Source organism: Oncorhynchus mykiss, chromosome 16, assembly GCF_013265735.2.
Source record: "Oncorhynchus mykiss isolate Arlee chromosome 16, USDA_OmykA_1.1, whole genome shotgun sequence".
NCBI lineage: Eukaryota > Metazoa > Chordata > Actinopteri > Salmoniformes > Salmonidae > Oncorhynchus > Oncorhynchus mykiss.
Window position 1 is genome coordinate 46,803,378 of NC_048580.1, and position 14,013 is coordinate 46,817,390.

The 14,013-nt window shown below is 46.1% G+C and overlaps 1 protein-coding gene across 5 annotated transcripts in view; it reads left to right on the top strand.

The window, feature by feature from the left end:
• LOC110491078 (membrane-associated guanylate kinase, WW and PDZ domain-containing protein 2) overlaps positions 1-14,013 on the top strand; it is a 58,141-nt gene that overhangs the window by 5,316 nt on the left and 38,812 nt on the right. For all 5 annotated transcript variants that reach the window (XM_036945828.1, XM_036945827.1, XM_036945831.1 and 2 more), the window contains exons 2-3: positions 5,367-5,656; positions 8,025-8,141. In XM_036945828.1, coding sequence (XP_036801723.1) covers positions 5,377-5,656; positions 8,025-8,141 — 397 coding nt within the window. In that variant the 5' untranslated portion in view covers positions 5,367-5,376. The remainder of the gene's footprint in view (positions 1-5,366; positions 5,657-8,024; positions 8,142-14,013) is intronic.

The following is a 14,013-nucleotide window of genomic DNA, read 5'->3' on the forward strand; positions in this document are numbered from 1 at the left end:
TTTAATTTTGTTTTACTAGACCTTGAATGATTGAACTAAACCCAAGGCCTCATCTGAAACGGTGTTCTCTTTAGTGGGGAACTAATGTTGTGAATAATTATCACCCTTGAGGTCTAACCTGAACTGAAAGAAGCGGCAGGAAAATTTCACATGAAATTAAAGATATTGCTTGGTTCTAGGGTCTTTCCATTGTGCAGTTTCTCGCTGTTTGGGGTACTGTTTGGGGTGCTGTTGGGGTACTGTTTAGGGTACTGTTTGGGGTGCCGTTTGGGGTGCTGTTTGGGGTGCTGTTTGGGGTGCTGTTTGGGGTGCTGTTTGGGGTACTGTTTGGGGTACTGTTTGGGGTACTGTTTGGTGGCATTTATATTACAACGAGAGGGTCATGTAGGTGATATGTGAGTGTGTGATACAGTATGTGACTGTTTGGTTTTGGTTTCATATTAGTATTCAATCCTAGTACTGCCTTTTTTCACAGGAGGAAGATAAATGAACTATTTACAATCCGGTATAGTAAATGGATTGTTTAGTATTCAATGCAAGAAAACAAGCATGTCGTATGTCCCTCAGAGCTGAAAAGTACATACTTCAAATGGAGAAAAACAAATGCCTGTTTATGCTTTTCATGTTTTCCCTCTATATGTAGCCTGAAGCAGTAGCTATTCATACTTTCTGAATTAAAGAATAACGATCAGATAGGAATGAAGATTGACCTCCAAGAATAGCTTCCACGGGGAGATGAATACGTTAAGGTCTCTGTCAGGATGGACTGGTATGAAATTACCTCTGAAAGACAAGATGGCAGAACAGATCACTGGGAGGAGGAAGTCTGTGAAATAGGATATGTATTGGTCAGCTCTTCCCTCTGCTAAAGGCCAGCATTTTCAATACGAGGTGCTTTTTATAGTGCTAGATATCCTTGAATCTGTATATTGTGTTCTCCTCTGTCAATCCATTCAGTTGCAGTCTGAAGTATTGCTGTTTCTATTTGTAATACGTGTCTTTCAGAGAGTTATCCACTTACCGAAGGATTCTCTACGGAAGTTGAAGTGTGATTTCTTTTGACAGCTCTTGTGTCTTGCAAATTTAGCGATGTGTTGTTAAACCATCTTTTAACGGGCAGGTTTTCCTAACTACTGACTTCAGGTCAGACACACACATTTTTTTCTTTCTTTAAATATTCAAATGTTAAAATGTTCAACATGTTGTATGTTTCTTAGGGCAACTTTGTTACGAACACAACCAGTTGAAAGACATTTCAGTACAATCACACAGCACTAGAGACAAAGTCTAGGGAACTATGCTGTGTTGACTGGCTGTCTCTGTGTGAGAGAGCGGGACTCAGAGGACTCCGCCTCACCAGAGCTGACACTGTTGTCCCTGAAGCTACCGAGATCAAGACAGCAGCTATGAACACCACACCACAGCGGGCATCTCTTGTAAATGTAACCACAGCCAGAGGCAGAGCCATGCAAAACCCAAACATGGGGGAACCAAAATAGCATTTAAGCATATGTAGCTCAGAAGACAGAAATCTTTAGAGCGTTTGGGGTCTCAAAACGTACTTACATTTAATTGAAACATGATGGAGTCAGAGTAATGCGTTCAGAAAGATGAAAAGATGACATATGTCGATGCCAATATCATTTGTCATGCGTTATTGTTTTCTTATACCATGGCATTGTTGAATATTTGTTTCTGGTTGTCTTGAAGGGCATTCTAGAGTGTGCATTCCCTATAACGCACGTCAAATTTGCACAGTAGAATTCAATGGTTATAACTACTACAACTACTGTAGCTACACTACATGACCAACAGTATGTGGTCACCTGCTCGTCGAACATCTCATTCCAAAATCATGGGCATTAATATTGAGTTGGTCTTTAACAGCCTCCACTCTTCTGGGAAGGCTTTCACTAGGATGTTGGAACATTGCTGCGTGGACTTGCTTTCATTCAGCCACAAGAGCATTAGTGAGGCCGGGCACTGATGTTGGGCAATTAGGCCTGGCTCGCAGTCGTCGTTCCAATTCATCCCAAAGGTGTTCGATGGGGTTAAGGTCAGGGCTCTGTGCAGGCCAGTCAAGGTCTTCCACACCGATCTCAACAAAACATTTCTGCATGGACCTCGCTTTGTGCATGGATGCATTGTAAGCGGAAACAAGAAGGGCCTTCCCCAAACTGTTGTTACAAAGTTTGAAGTACAGAATCGTCTGTAATGTCATTGTATGCTGTAGCGTTAAGATTTCCCTTTACTAGTGGCCTAGCCCAAACCACGACAAACAGCCCCAGACAACTATTCCTCCTCCACCAAACTTTACAGTTGGCACTATGCATTGGGGCAGGTAGCGTTCTCCTGGCATCCACCAAACCCAGATTCGTCCGTCGGACTGCCAGATGGTAAAGCGTGATTCATCCCTCCAGAGAATGCGTTTCCACTGCTCCAGAGTCCAATGGTGGCGAGCTTTACACCACTCCAGCCAACGCTTGGCATTGTGCTTGGTGATCTTAGGCTTGTGTGCGGCTGCTCGGCCATGGAAACCCATTTCATGAAGCTCCCGATGAACAGTTCTTGTGCTGACGTTGTTTCCAGAGGCAGTTTGGAACTCAGTAGTGAGTGTTGCAACAGAGGGCAGACATTTTTACACGCTACGCCCCTCAGCACTGGTTAGTCCCGTTCTGTGAGCTTGTGTGGCCTACCACTTCGCGACTGAGCCTACGCTGCTCCTAGACGTTTCCACTTCACAATAACAGCACTTACAGTTGACCGGGGCAGCTCTAGCAGGGCAGAAATTTGACGAACTGACTTGTTGGAAAGGTGGCATCCTATAACGGTGCGACATTGAAAGTCACTGAGCTCTTCAGTAAGGCCATTCCACTGCCAATGTTTGTCTATGGAGATTGCATAGTGCTATGTGCTCGATTTTATACCCCTGCCAGCAACGGGTGTGGCTGAAGTTGCCGAATCCACTCATTTGAATGGGTGTCCACATACTTCGGTATATATAGTAAACTTGCTAGCTACTTCAGTGGATGTTGAACACATTTCTACTGGCAAATGAACACATTTCCCGCGGCAAATGTGTTAAATTCTAGGGATAATCAACTTGGAGCTCTATGCGTTCTCTGGAAAATAATGCAACTCTGTGGAAGGTCAGTTCCACTCCGCTACTGCGTCGTGGAACACACCTTCCATTTCATTCACTATTTTCCCTAGAAAGCATAGCCCCTCGTTGATTATCCCTTACATGTGGCATTAGATTGTGTATGCCTTGTTTCATGCTCATTCTGTATTTGGTGCATGTGTTTCATTGATTGGGGGTCTCTTTGTTTGTGTGTACTCTGTGTGGGTGGGTGGAAGGATGTATGGTTGGGAGGTTCAGCTGCAGAAGGTCTCACAGCAGGACAGAAAGAGAGGGAGTGTGCAGAGAGGACAATTAGTGATCAATTAAGAAATAAGCAGAATTGTGGAAACAGTGGTACTGGAAACAGTACCTACTCATGACTTTGCTCTTTTATCAATTCAATTCGCAGACTGGATGAACAGAGGCATAGTGATGAGATGTTTCAAATAAAACAGAACTCATTGGCCCCCATAGAGCAGACCAGACTGTAACCAAGCTCTGGCTCCTGTCGCCCTGCAAGGTCAAACCGGCGACTCCACTGCCAACCCCAGGCTGTGTGGTGCCTCTCTTTCTCTCTCTCGCTCTCTCGCTATCTCTGTCTCTGTCTCTCGCTTTCTCTCCCACTCTCTCTCCCCCTCTCCCCACACCCACGCTCTCTCTATCCCACCTCTCCCTCTGCCCTCTCTCCTCCCCCTTCACTACCCCTCCCCCGTCCTATCAGCTGTGGCGCCACCAGCCAGGGGAGAGGGAGGAGATGAGATGGAAGATGGAGGAGGATACATGGCTGATCAACCAGCCAGTCAGTCAAGAGGAAGTGATTAGGCGTGTCCCTTCCTCACACTATATAAATTAGCGTCATTAGGTGTGCTGGCCCTGGGCAGGTGGGCCTGGGGGGAGACCCTGCTGTCCTCACTTCCTCTGCTAAAAGCCAGTCTTCCTGTCCCTCCATCCCTGGGTCACTAAGTCACCGCATGTTAAGGTATCAACACAGGGAGCCTTCTGTGATAACAGAGAACTCATTATTAGGACAAAAAAATAATTACACAGTGCTTAAACATATCAACTTTTGTTCTCCCTGCCTTTCATTATTTGTCAGTCCCTCAGTACCGTGTGTCTCGCTTAAAATCTTTATGTTGGGCTGTCTCACAGTCTTTCATCCATACACCTACCCCATCCGTCCCTGTGTTGGGTAAGTGTAATGTCTCGTTGTCTCTAAGATCTGTGTGTCTCCTGTGTAACAGTCTGACCGCACTGCTCCCATCCTGTCAGACCGAGGCACTCTCTCTCAGTCACGGTGTAGGAGCACCTGCCCTCTCTCACTGAGCCGCCCACCTGCCACTTCACTGGCTCTCAACAAAGACCTTTTTAAAAGTCAACTGTTGGAAGAGGCATCAAACTTAACTTACCATGCTGCTCTTTTGGAATTCTAGACATCATGCAATTCACAGTGCAACAGTGCAACATGTCCAGTGCATCACGTCTGTTTTGATTGCGTATTCATTTCCATAGGCTGCAATATCTGATTGGAAAGCAAACGTTTCCTCGGCAGGAGTTTCAGTGAACATGGAATAATCGTGATTCTTCATGTCTGGAAAGAGGATTTATTGAAGTATTTTGCAGTAAATGCAATTCTTAGTAGATATAATTGAGACCCAACAACATTTTACTGTCAATTTATTTCCGAATTTTCTGTTTGTATTGAATTACCCATATCAATAACAGGCATTCATTTACAGTACCCTATGAGGTCTCCCTGGCAACAGACTAGATCTTTCCGTCAGACTGCCACGATGGGAATATACCTACCCGTATGTTTTGTGTGTTTATGTTGCATATTGTGTATATACAATAGAGAAAGTGTTCCGTTGAGGTAAAGCAGCATCAGTATTGAGTGTGACAGTTGAGCGCTTGACAGTTTGTTTACTGTATTTCAGTTCGACCCACGGTCAAGTACACAGTGTTTGTATAACACACACACAGTTTCCATGTCATTCTGCTTCACATGCAGGTCCTCTGTACTAAAGGAGGGAGTGCTTGAACTCAGCACAGTCCTTTTACTGCAGTTGTTTTGTATTGAAGATATGCTATGCTCTTTACATGTTCAGTACCTTGGGAAACGTCAGGTTAATGAAATCCTCAGATATGAAATCACACCTTAATAACACGATTGTGTCAGTGACACTGTCTTCCCTGTTTCTGTTTCACACCCTCTCTCGCTCGCTCTCCCTCTCTCTCCCCTCCTCAGCTCTTTTGCTATGTCTAAGGCAGCCGTGAGGAAGCTGCACTGGCGCTCCAAGGTCCAGGAGAGCTTCATCCCCCTGGTTGGTTCCTCTGGGGAACTGGGGGTGGCGGTGGGTGGCGGAGCTGACTATGGAGAGTTCCCATTCGTCACCTCAGCCCCCGGGGGCGGGTTCACAGTGGGCGACATCATCCTAGAGATTGGGGGTACCCCTGTGTTAGGGATGACACTAGGAGATGTCCGGGGGGTCCTCAACTCCTGCCTCCATCCCATCCGCATCAAGACGGTCTCACCAGGTACTGTATGGCTCGGTATGGTAACTTACTCCTTGGTCTGGGGACACATTGTGAATGCTGCTGCCTCATCCGTCAATCTCTTAAATCGTTGTCCACCCCAACTTCTCCTTCACGTGATAACACCTCCCTTAGGCAACTCATAGAATAACACGCTTCCCAAGTGGTTATCCAAACATAGCTCAATAATCACTGATACTGGAAAAACAAACTTGTCAACAACTGAGTCTAACCACCAGAGTGCCACCAGAGACTCTGGGTTCGAGCCCAGGCTGTGTCGCAGCCGGCAGTCGCGTTAGGGAGTGTTTGGCCGGTAGGGATATCCATGTCTTATCGCGCACTAGCGACTCCTGTGGCGGCCCGGGCGCAATGCACGCCGACCAGGTCGCCAGGTGCAAGCTGTTTCCTCCGGCTTGGTTGGGTTGTGTTTCAGAGGACGCATGACTCTCGACCTTCGTCTCTCCCGAGCCCGTACGGGAGTTGTAGCGATGAGACAAGATAGTAACTACTAAAAACAATTGGATACCACGAAATTGGGGCGAAAAAAGTAAAATAAGTCAAATGTAAAAATAATATAAATAAAATGTCAGCGTTCAGATGTCTACTGCGGGTGGTCCCGAAAACACAGTGCGTGGAGAGAGGGAAGTGTTCAAATTCCCGATGACACATGTGACAAGGAGTCCAGAGAGGGCTGTGCCGATATGACGATACAGTTGTCTATCACCCTGGAGGGGCCTTGGAATTTATAGAGGGGGGTGGGGTGACGGATGTCTTTGTTAGGTCTGAACGGAGCAATATGTCAGCACTATGTCACCTGACCGTGGCTCCCCATGGCCTTGCTGGGGTAGATTGATGGCTAAATCGCAGGACTGTAAATGGGGCCCTTTAATTCTGGTCCCTCTGCCGCTGGTACATCCATAATCATTCTGAGAGCCAGGCCTCCCTACCTGGGTATTCCGACTGCATGTACTTTGAACAGAGATGGATGGGCTGAGCTGTAATGTGCTGCTGTAGGCCTATACCTCCTCATTTCTCCTCCCCCTCATGCTCCTCCTCTGCCCCCCCCTTCCCCCTCCTCCACCTCCGCCTTCTACACATCCTCCTTCCACCTCCTCCTCCACCTTCTCTTCCTCCACAATCCAGGCTGTCAGGGACACTATAGTGTTTTCAGGCTTTCCACCACTAATGATATGATATGAGACTAAGTAAGTGTGGCAAATGATCCCTTCATTATATCTGTGTGACACACAAGGATTAAAGGGCTTGTAGCAACCCTGTCCATGTTTTGACAGACAAACATTATCATTACTGTCTATAATGACCTTGAAAGCGGATGTGTAGGACAACGCCTTACTTAATTGTGAGTGATGTGCCGTGTTGTGTTGTGGTGAAGCCGTGTTCATGGATGTACATCATAGGGGCTCTTGTCTAGTGCATCCTGTTGTTTCTGTGAAAGCAACATAGCTCTGTGAAAGCAAGCACTCCAGTTCATTTTACTCACAGTGTATATGGCAACATTAGTCTGATGTATTTATTTTATATTCATAAAGCACAATGCTGGACAGCTGTTTCACAATGCCAACAAAAGCCTCTCATTATTTCTCCCAGGAAGCTGCAGGCCCGAGTCTTGCGCGTCATACTGACCATATGTGGCGGATCAGGTGTGGTTGTAGGAGACGACCTGTGCTATTAAATTTTTTATTACAGAGACGTTTTAATAGCAGCGCAGCGGATTCAATCTGCACTCACATCTGGGCCCAGCCTAGAGCCCAGCCACTTTACCAGAGACAGAGGGTTGGGAAGCAGGGAAGGAGTGGACGTGGTGGTCGTCTGTCAGTGTGACGAGCAGGGAGATGCTCTCAGGCCATCCATAACACCAAGTGACTTGTCATCAGAGGCCATCAAGCACTTGAGATTAAACGAATAGATCAGAGAGTGAAATAAGTGCCTGGGCCAAAAGCCCAGCCTGCTGTGTGACAGCACCACACCACCTCTGTGTTATTAGGCTATGCATGAGAGGCCGGGAAATAATATATTATGTACTCAGGATGACTGATAAGGTGTTAAGAAGGAGATGTAGAGGGAGGGATTGAGAGGGAGGGATTGAGAAGGAGGGGGTTGGAATGATATAGGGGTAAATCAAAGCTACTGTAGCAATACAGTCTGGGGAATGTTGGCTTGGGTTGTCACTCTCCTTTTGACAGGGTATACAAATATTTACACAATTCGTCAGTTTTTGACTGTTGCGCTGATTTAGCAAGTTCTCTCTGTCTGTCTCTCTCTCTCTCTCTCTCTCTCTCTCTCTCGCTCTCCTCTCTTCCCCCCCTCTTTATGTTTCTCTCTCCTCTCTCTCCCTGTCTCTGCCCCTCAGGCTCTACCTTGTGTAAGGACCTCAGGCTGTATCTGAGTAAGTGCTTCACTCCAGGCTCCATGGACAGCCAGCTTCAGCAGGTCATCCGGGAGAACCTCTACCTCCGAGCAGTGCCTTGTAAGTCCCATGACGCTGTGCCCAATACCTCTCCCTCTAACTGTGCCCTCTACCTCTCCCTCTAACTGTGCCCAATACCTCTCCCTCTAACTGTGCCGTTACCTCTCCCTCTAACTGTGCCCAATACCTCTCCCTCTAACTGTGCCCAATACCTCTCCCTCTAACTGTGCCCGTTACCTCTCCCTCTAACTGTGCCCAATACCTCTCCCTCTAACTGTGCCCAATACCTCTCCCTCTAACTGTGCCCAATACCTCTCCCTCTAACTGTGCCCTCTACCTCTCCCTCTAACTGTGCCCAATACCTCTCCCTCTAACTGTGCCCAATACCTCTCCCTCTAACGGTGCCCTCTAACTGTGCCCTCTACCTCTCCCTCTAACTGTGCCCAATACCTCTCCCTCTAACTGTGCCCTCTACCTCTCCCTCTAACTGTGCCCGTTACCTCTCCCTCTAACTGTGCCCAATACCTCTCCCTCTAACTGTGCCCGCTACGGACCCCTGTTGCTGTAACTTGCGAGTCCCCGTTAAGTCCTTGGCAGCTATGCCCTCTAAATCCGTTGGGACGCTGTAATTGTGAGGTGCACCTCTGTATCTGTTCCAGAGGCTGTAACATGGGTATATAGTAGTGATGTTGGCCTGCAGTAAGATGAGTCCATTATAGGTTAGTAAGTACTTTTTAATAATAGAAATAGGAATTAGTATCTCTATGCTCATTACATATCTGGACATCGCATCTGAACATTTAAACACTTCAACAAGTCCCTTATCTAATACATTAATTTAGATTTAGAGTAGACCTACATGGCTGGCACTATGAAAACACTGTTAATTGGTGTGCGATCACAATCAGAGTCGGGAAAGCTGTTTTTGGCACCTCCGTGTGTAAATATATGCACATAGGCCATGTGTTGAGTGGATTTAACTAGTGATTTGTCAACCCTGGCTTCATCAGTCAAAAATTCAATTACAAGTCAAGTTTAGGTGAGAGAAAGCACCTAGAGGAATATTCCCCAAGACATTTCCATGGCAACTGTCTGTATTGTTACACTGTTAACTTTATCCAGTATGGCAGTTAATCGCCAGGCTTGTATCGGTAGCTTTTTCTGTCTTCATTTTATGCTATTTCACAGGTTCATGTCTGTAATCTCTTTCTTGTTTGGTTACATATTAATTTTCTCTTTATTTTGTATGCGTTTTCATCTATTTATATAGTTAACCTCAATTAATTTGTTCAATGATAATGATTTAAAGTTGCCTAAAACATTTGAAGCAAAGACTTCTGGGTATACAGAGCGTCGGTTGCTCTCTCAATCCTCTCTCTAAAGGCCAGAGTGATGTCACTGTGAGAGTGGACTGGAGAGGACTATGGTGTGGATTTCTGTGAAGCTCTTATTTTGGTGTCATATCACTGACTGGTGTAATATCTGTCTGATAGGTTTGGCTTGTGTCATGTTGTCTCTCTTAAACTGTCATTAGTCTGCCTTGCGGGCTGGACACAGACCACTCTGGCCGGCCATAGCCTGGCCAGCCCACGGCGATGGGGAGTTTGGCGCTAATCTCTTGTTTAGCCAGGAAGTAGGTCATGTGGAACAGTCTGCCAGACCAGTCAGCCTCTCCACCACGTCTCTCTCACACACATACACACACACACACACACACACACACACATGCAGGTTAAAACTCCCGAGAATACGCAAGAAAAACAACAAAACATTCTGTGTCTTTGAGCTTTGAACATTGAGACCTACAGGACATTCACATAAAAGAGGCATACACATTCTCCAAGCCAAAGTCCTTTTACATAACAATTCCATTGGTCCAGTTTGTAATTAGATGGGGGGTAGAGGTGATGGATCAGTCTGATCTTTACTCTGTAGCATCTGTACTATAAATATGTCCAGCATTTATGGATTATGGATTAGAGAGCCTTGTGTACAGCCGCCCTGGCGCAGCTAGACCCGGGTGTGGATAGACTTGTGACACAACTTCCTGCCTGGCTCTCTAAGTTGGAGTGACAGCGAGGCGGCACGCTCATCCCCTGGCTGTGTAATCCTCTGATCTGCAGGAGATGGATGACACAGTAAGATGCCGCTGCTCTCCCGCTCTCCCTTCTATACCAACATAGACCAACACTGTAACAATGTCGAAATCCTAGTTTAGCCCACTTGCAAAAACACGAGAAAGTCAGCTCAAATGACACTCTTGTATTACTTCCGGATATACATCTCTGCTTCTCCTAATATTCCAGGACACAAACAACCTATTAGGGGGTATGAAATGTGTTATTTACACACATGTAAAAGCGTTGAGGTAAATGAAGCTAGTTAGCAACTGTAGATCACAGACGGGGGTGATTGGTGTATCAATTGAGTCAATCTGAAAGCCTCTTATGTACTTTGCTAGGCCTGATTTACTGTCTCAGATCAATATGTTTTTAAGATGAGGTGGCAAACCGTGGCCTAGCTGGCGGTTAGCAGTGGATAATAAGTTGCATCCTATTATATTCATGTTTTTTTGGATGTATTGCTTTTTTAAACAAGTGGTTCATGTTTAGAATATTTTATTTTGAAATATATGCAAAAGGAACAAAAATGTGAATTGCTATTTGAACAAAGTCAGTGTGAGGATATTCTCACTGTATTTGTCTTTGGTTCTTAGAAGACCTGAGAAATAATGGATGTGCATTTTGCTTTGAAAGTATCTCAATCCCCTCGCTATTTAAAACATACTGTGTACTCTACTATGCATTATGTTGCCCCTGGCAAGAAATATGTTTACACACAGTGACTCTTCATAAGAGAATGACATGAAAAAAATGAACGCTAAACAGAATTAAGTAAATGCAAGTCATTTATCAATAATTTCGAGGCAGAATTAAATGAAAAGCAGATGTGCGTTCGTGCCTCGGGGGAGGACGGGCCTCGGGGGAGGACGGGCAGTAGACAGCTACCTAACGTCTCTATAGGTTGTTGTGGTGCATCCAGTCATTAGACAGAGACACAACATTATCATAATTCATTTGGGAACTACACTACATACCACTCTCTTCTAGGAACTATTTGTACGTATGTCTAGTTGCATCAAACTGTATGTGTCTCTCTTATCTGCCCTTTACGTTGCATAGGATGACTCAATTTCAGGAAAGACTCAAGGACAGCTGAATTCTTTACTATCCCCAGTAAAGAATGGAGTGATCTCCATGAATTCTAAATTACTAACATATAAAAACTGTTGTATTATTTACATTATTTTCCATTTGGTATATGTTGGCCTGTAGTGATGTTAGCCTGTAGTGATGTTAGCCTGTGGTGATGTTAGCCTGTAGTGATGTTGGCCTGTAGTGATGTTAGCCTGTAGTGATGTTAGCCTGTGGTGATGTTGGCCTTTGGTGATGTTGGCCTTTGGTGATGTTGGCCTGTAGTGATGTTGGCCTGTAGTGATGTTGGCCTGTAGTGATGTTGGCCAGTAGTGATGTTGGCCAGTGGTGATGTTGGCCTTTGGTGATGTTGGCCTTTGGTGATGTTGGCCTTTGGTGATGTTGGCCAGTGGTGATGTTGGCCAGTGGTGATGTTGGCCAGTAGTGATGTTGGCCTTTGGTGATGTTGGCCTTTGGTGATGTTGGCCAGTGGTGATGTTGGCCAGTAGTGATGTTGGCCTTTGGTGATGTTGGCCAGTAGTGATGTTGGCCTTTGGTGATGTTGGCCAGTAGTGATGTTGGCCTTTGGTGATGTTGGCCTTTGGTGATGTTGGCCAGTGGTGATGTTGGCCAGTGGTGATGTTGGCCAGTAGTGATGTTGGCCTTTGGTGATGTTGGCCTTTGGTGATGTTGGCCAGTGGTGATGTTGGCCAGTAGTGATGTTGGCCTGTAGTGATGTTGGCCAGTGGTGATGTTGGCCAGTGGTGATGTTGGCCAGTGGTGATGTTGGCCTGTAGTGATGTTGGCCTGTAGTGATGTTGGCCTGTAGTGATGTTGGCCTGTAGTGATGTTGGCCAGTAGTGATGTTGGCCTGTAGTGATGTTGGCCAGTGGTGATGTTGGCCAGTGGTGATGTTGGCCTGTAGTGATGTTGGCCAGTAGTGATGTTGGCCAGTGGTGATGTTGGCCAGTGGTGATGTTGGCCAGTGGTGATGTTGGCCTGTAGTGATGTTGGCCTGTAGTGATGTTGGCCAGTAGTGATGTTGGCCTGTAGTGATGTTGGCCAGTGGTGATGTTGGCCTGTAGTGATGTTGGCCAGTAGTGATGTTGGCCAGTAGTGATGTTGGCCTGTAGTGATGTTGGCCAGTAGTGATGTTGGCCAGTAGTGATGTTGGCCAGTAGTGATGTTGGCCTGTAGTGATGTTGGCCTGTAGTGATGTTGGCCTGTAGCGATGTTGGCCAGTGGTGATGTTGGCCTGTAGTGATGTTGGCCTGTAGTGATGTTGGCCTTTGGTGATGTTGGCCAGTGGTGATGTTGGCCTGTAGTGATGTTGGCCAGTGGTGATGTTGGCCAGTGGTGATGTTGGCCTGTAGTGATGTTGGCCTGTAGTGATGTTGGCCTGTAGTGATGTTGGCCTGTAGAGATGTTGGCCTGTGGGGATGTTGGCCTGTAGGGATGTTGGCCTGTAGTGATGTTGGCATATAGTGATGTTGGCCTGTAGTGATGTTGGTGATGTTGGCCTGTGGGGATGTTGGCCTGTAGTGATGTTGGCCTGTAGTGATGTTGGCCTGTAGTGATGTTGGCCTGTAGCGATGTTGGCCTGTGGTGATGTTGGCATGTAGTGATGTTGGCCTGTAGTGATGTTGGCTAGTCAGTTTTGCCCACTGTGGGTTTGATCATGACAACTTCTGACTCCTGTTCTGTCTTTGACTGACAGCTGTGTCTTGGTGTTGATAAGAAGCTCTGCTTAATTACCCCTCTACTCCTAAAACTCCTCCAATCTCTCTCACTCTTTCTCCCTCTCTCTCCCTCTCTCCCCTGGCCCATGGGATCAGTGGGGGGCCTGAGGGGAGACGCATGGAGGAATATGTCAATAATCCCAGCTATCTCCTGCTGACATGTCATATATATCTCAGAGGAGGGCATTGGTAATGAGTCCTAGCCCCACACACACACACACACACACAAACACACATTTCCTACTTCCTCAGTATTAGCATTAATGAGTCTACTCTGTCCTGAGGGGAGGAGAATAATTCTACACACGTCAGAGGCCATCAGGAGATTTTCTATCAGATGTTTAATTAGAGACAGAGCCTCATCTTCTGTTGCTGATTGGGACGTATTACCTCGCTCTAACAGGGTATGAAGAGGAGAGGCAGGCAGTGTTGTGTGTCTGTGACATTGTAGTGTGGAGTGCTGTGCCCTCACTGATGGTGAGACAGCAGTGCATTAATCATATGTTTTATGGAGTAACTGGGTTTGACTCCCTCCTACTGGCCCCACTCTGCTATGATACAGTATGTGCTCCTCCAGTAGAAGGAGAAGGACAGAAATTTGACCGTAGCTTGTTGTTTGGAGGGGATTCATTTCAGACTGAGGCCTGATTAGGGTTTCTTTTGGAAGGTTTACAAGCAAGTTTCACCCATGCTGACATGTAACAAGTAAGTAATTGATTTAACCCCTTACAGTCGTGGGAATTGGCATATACAGTGCCTTGCGAAAGTATTCGGCCCCCTTGAACTTTGCGACCTTTTGCCACATTTCAGGCTTCAAACATAAAGATATAAAACTGTATTTTTTTGTGAAGAATCAACAACAAGTGGGACACAATCATGAAGTGGAACGACATTTATTGGATATTTCAAACTTTTTTAACAAATCAAAAACTGAAAAATTGGGCGGGCAAAATTATTCAGACCCTTTACTTTCAGTGCAGCAAACTCTCTCCAGAAGTT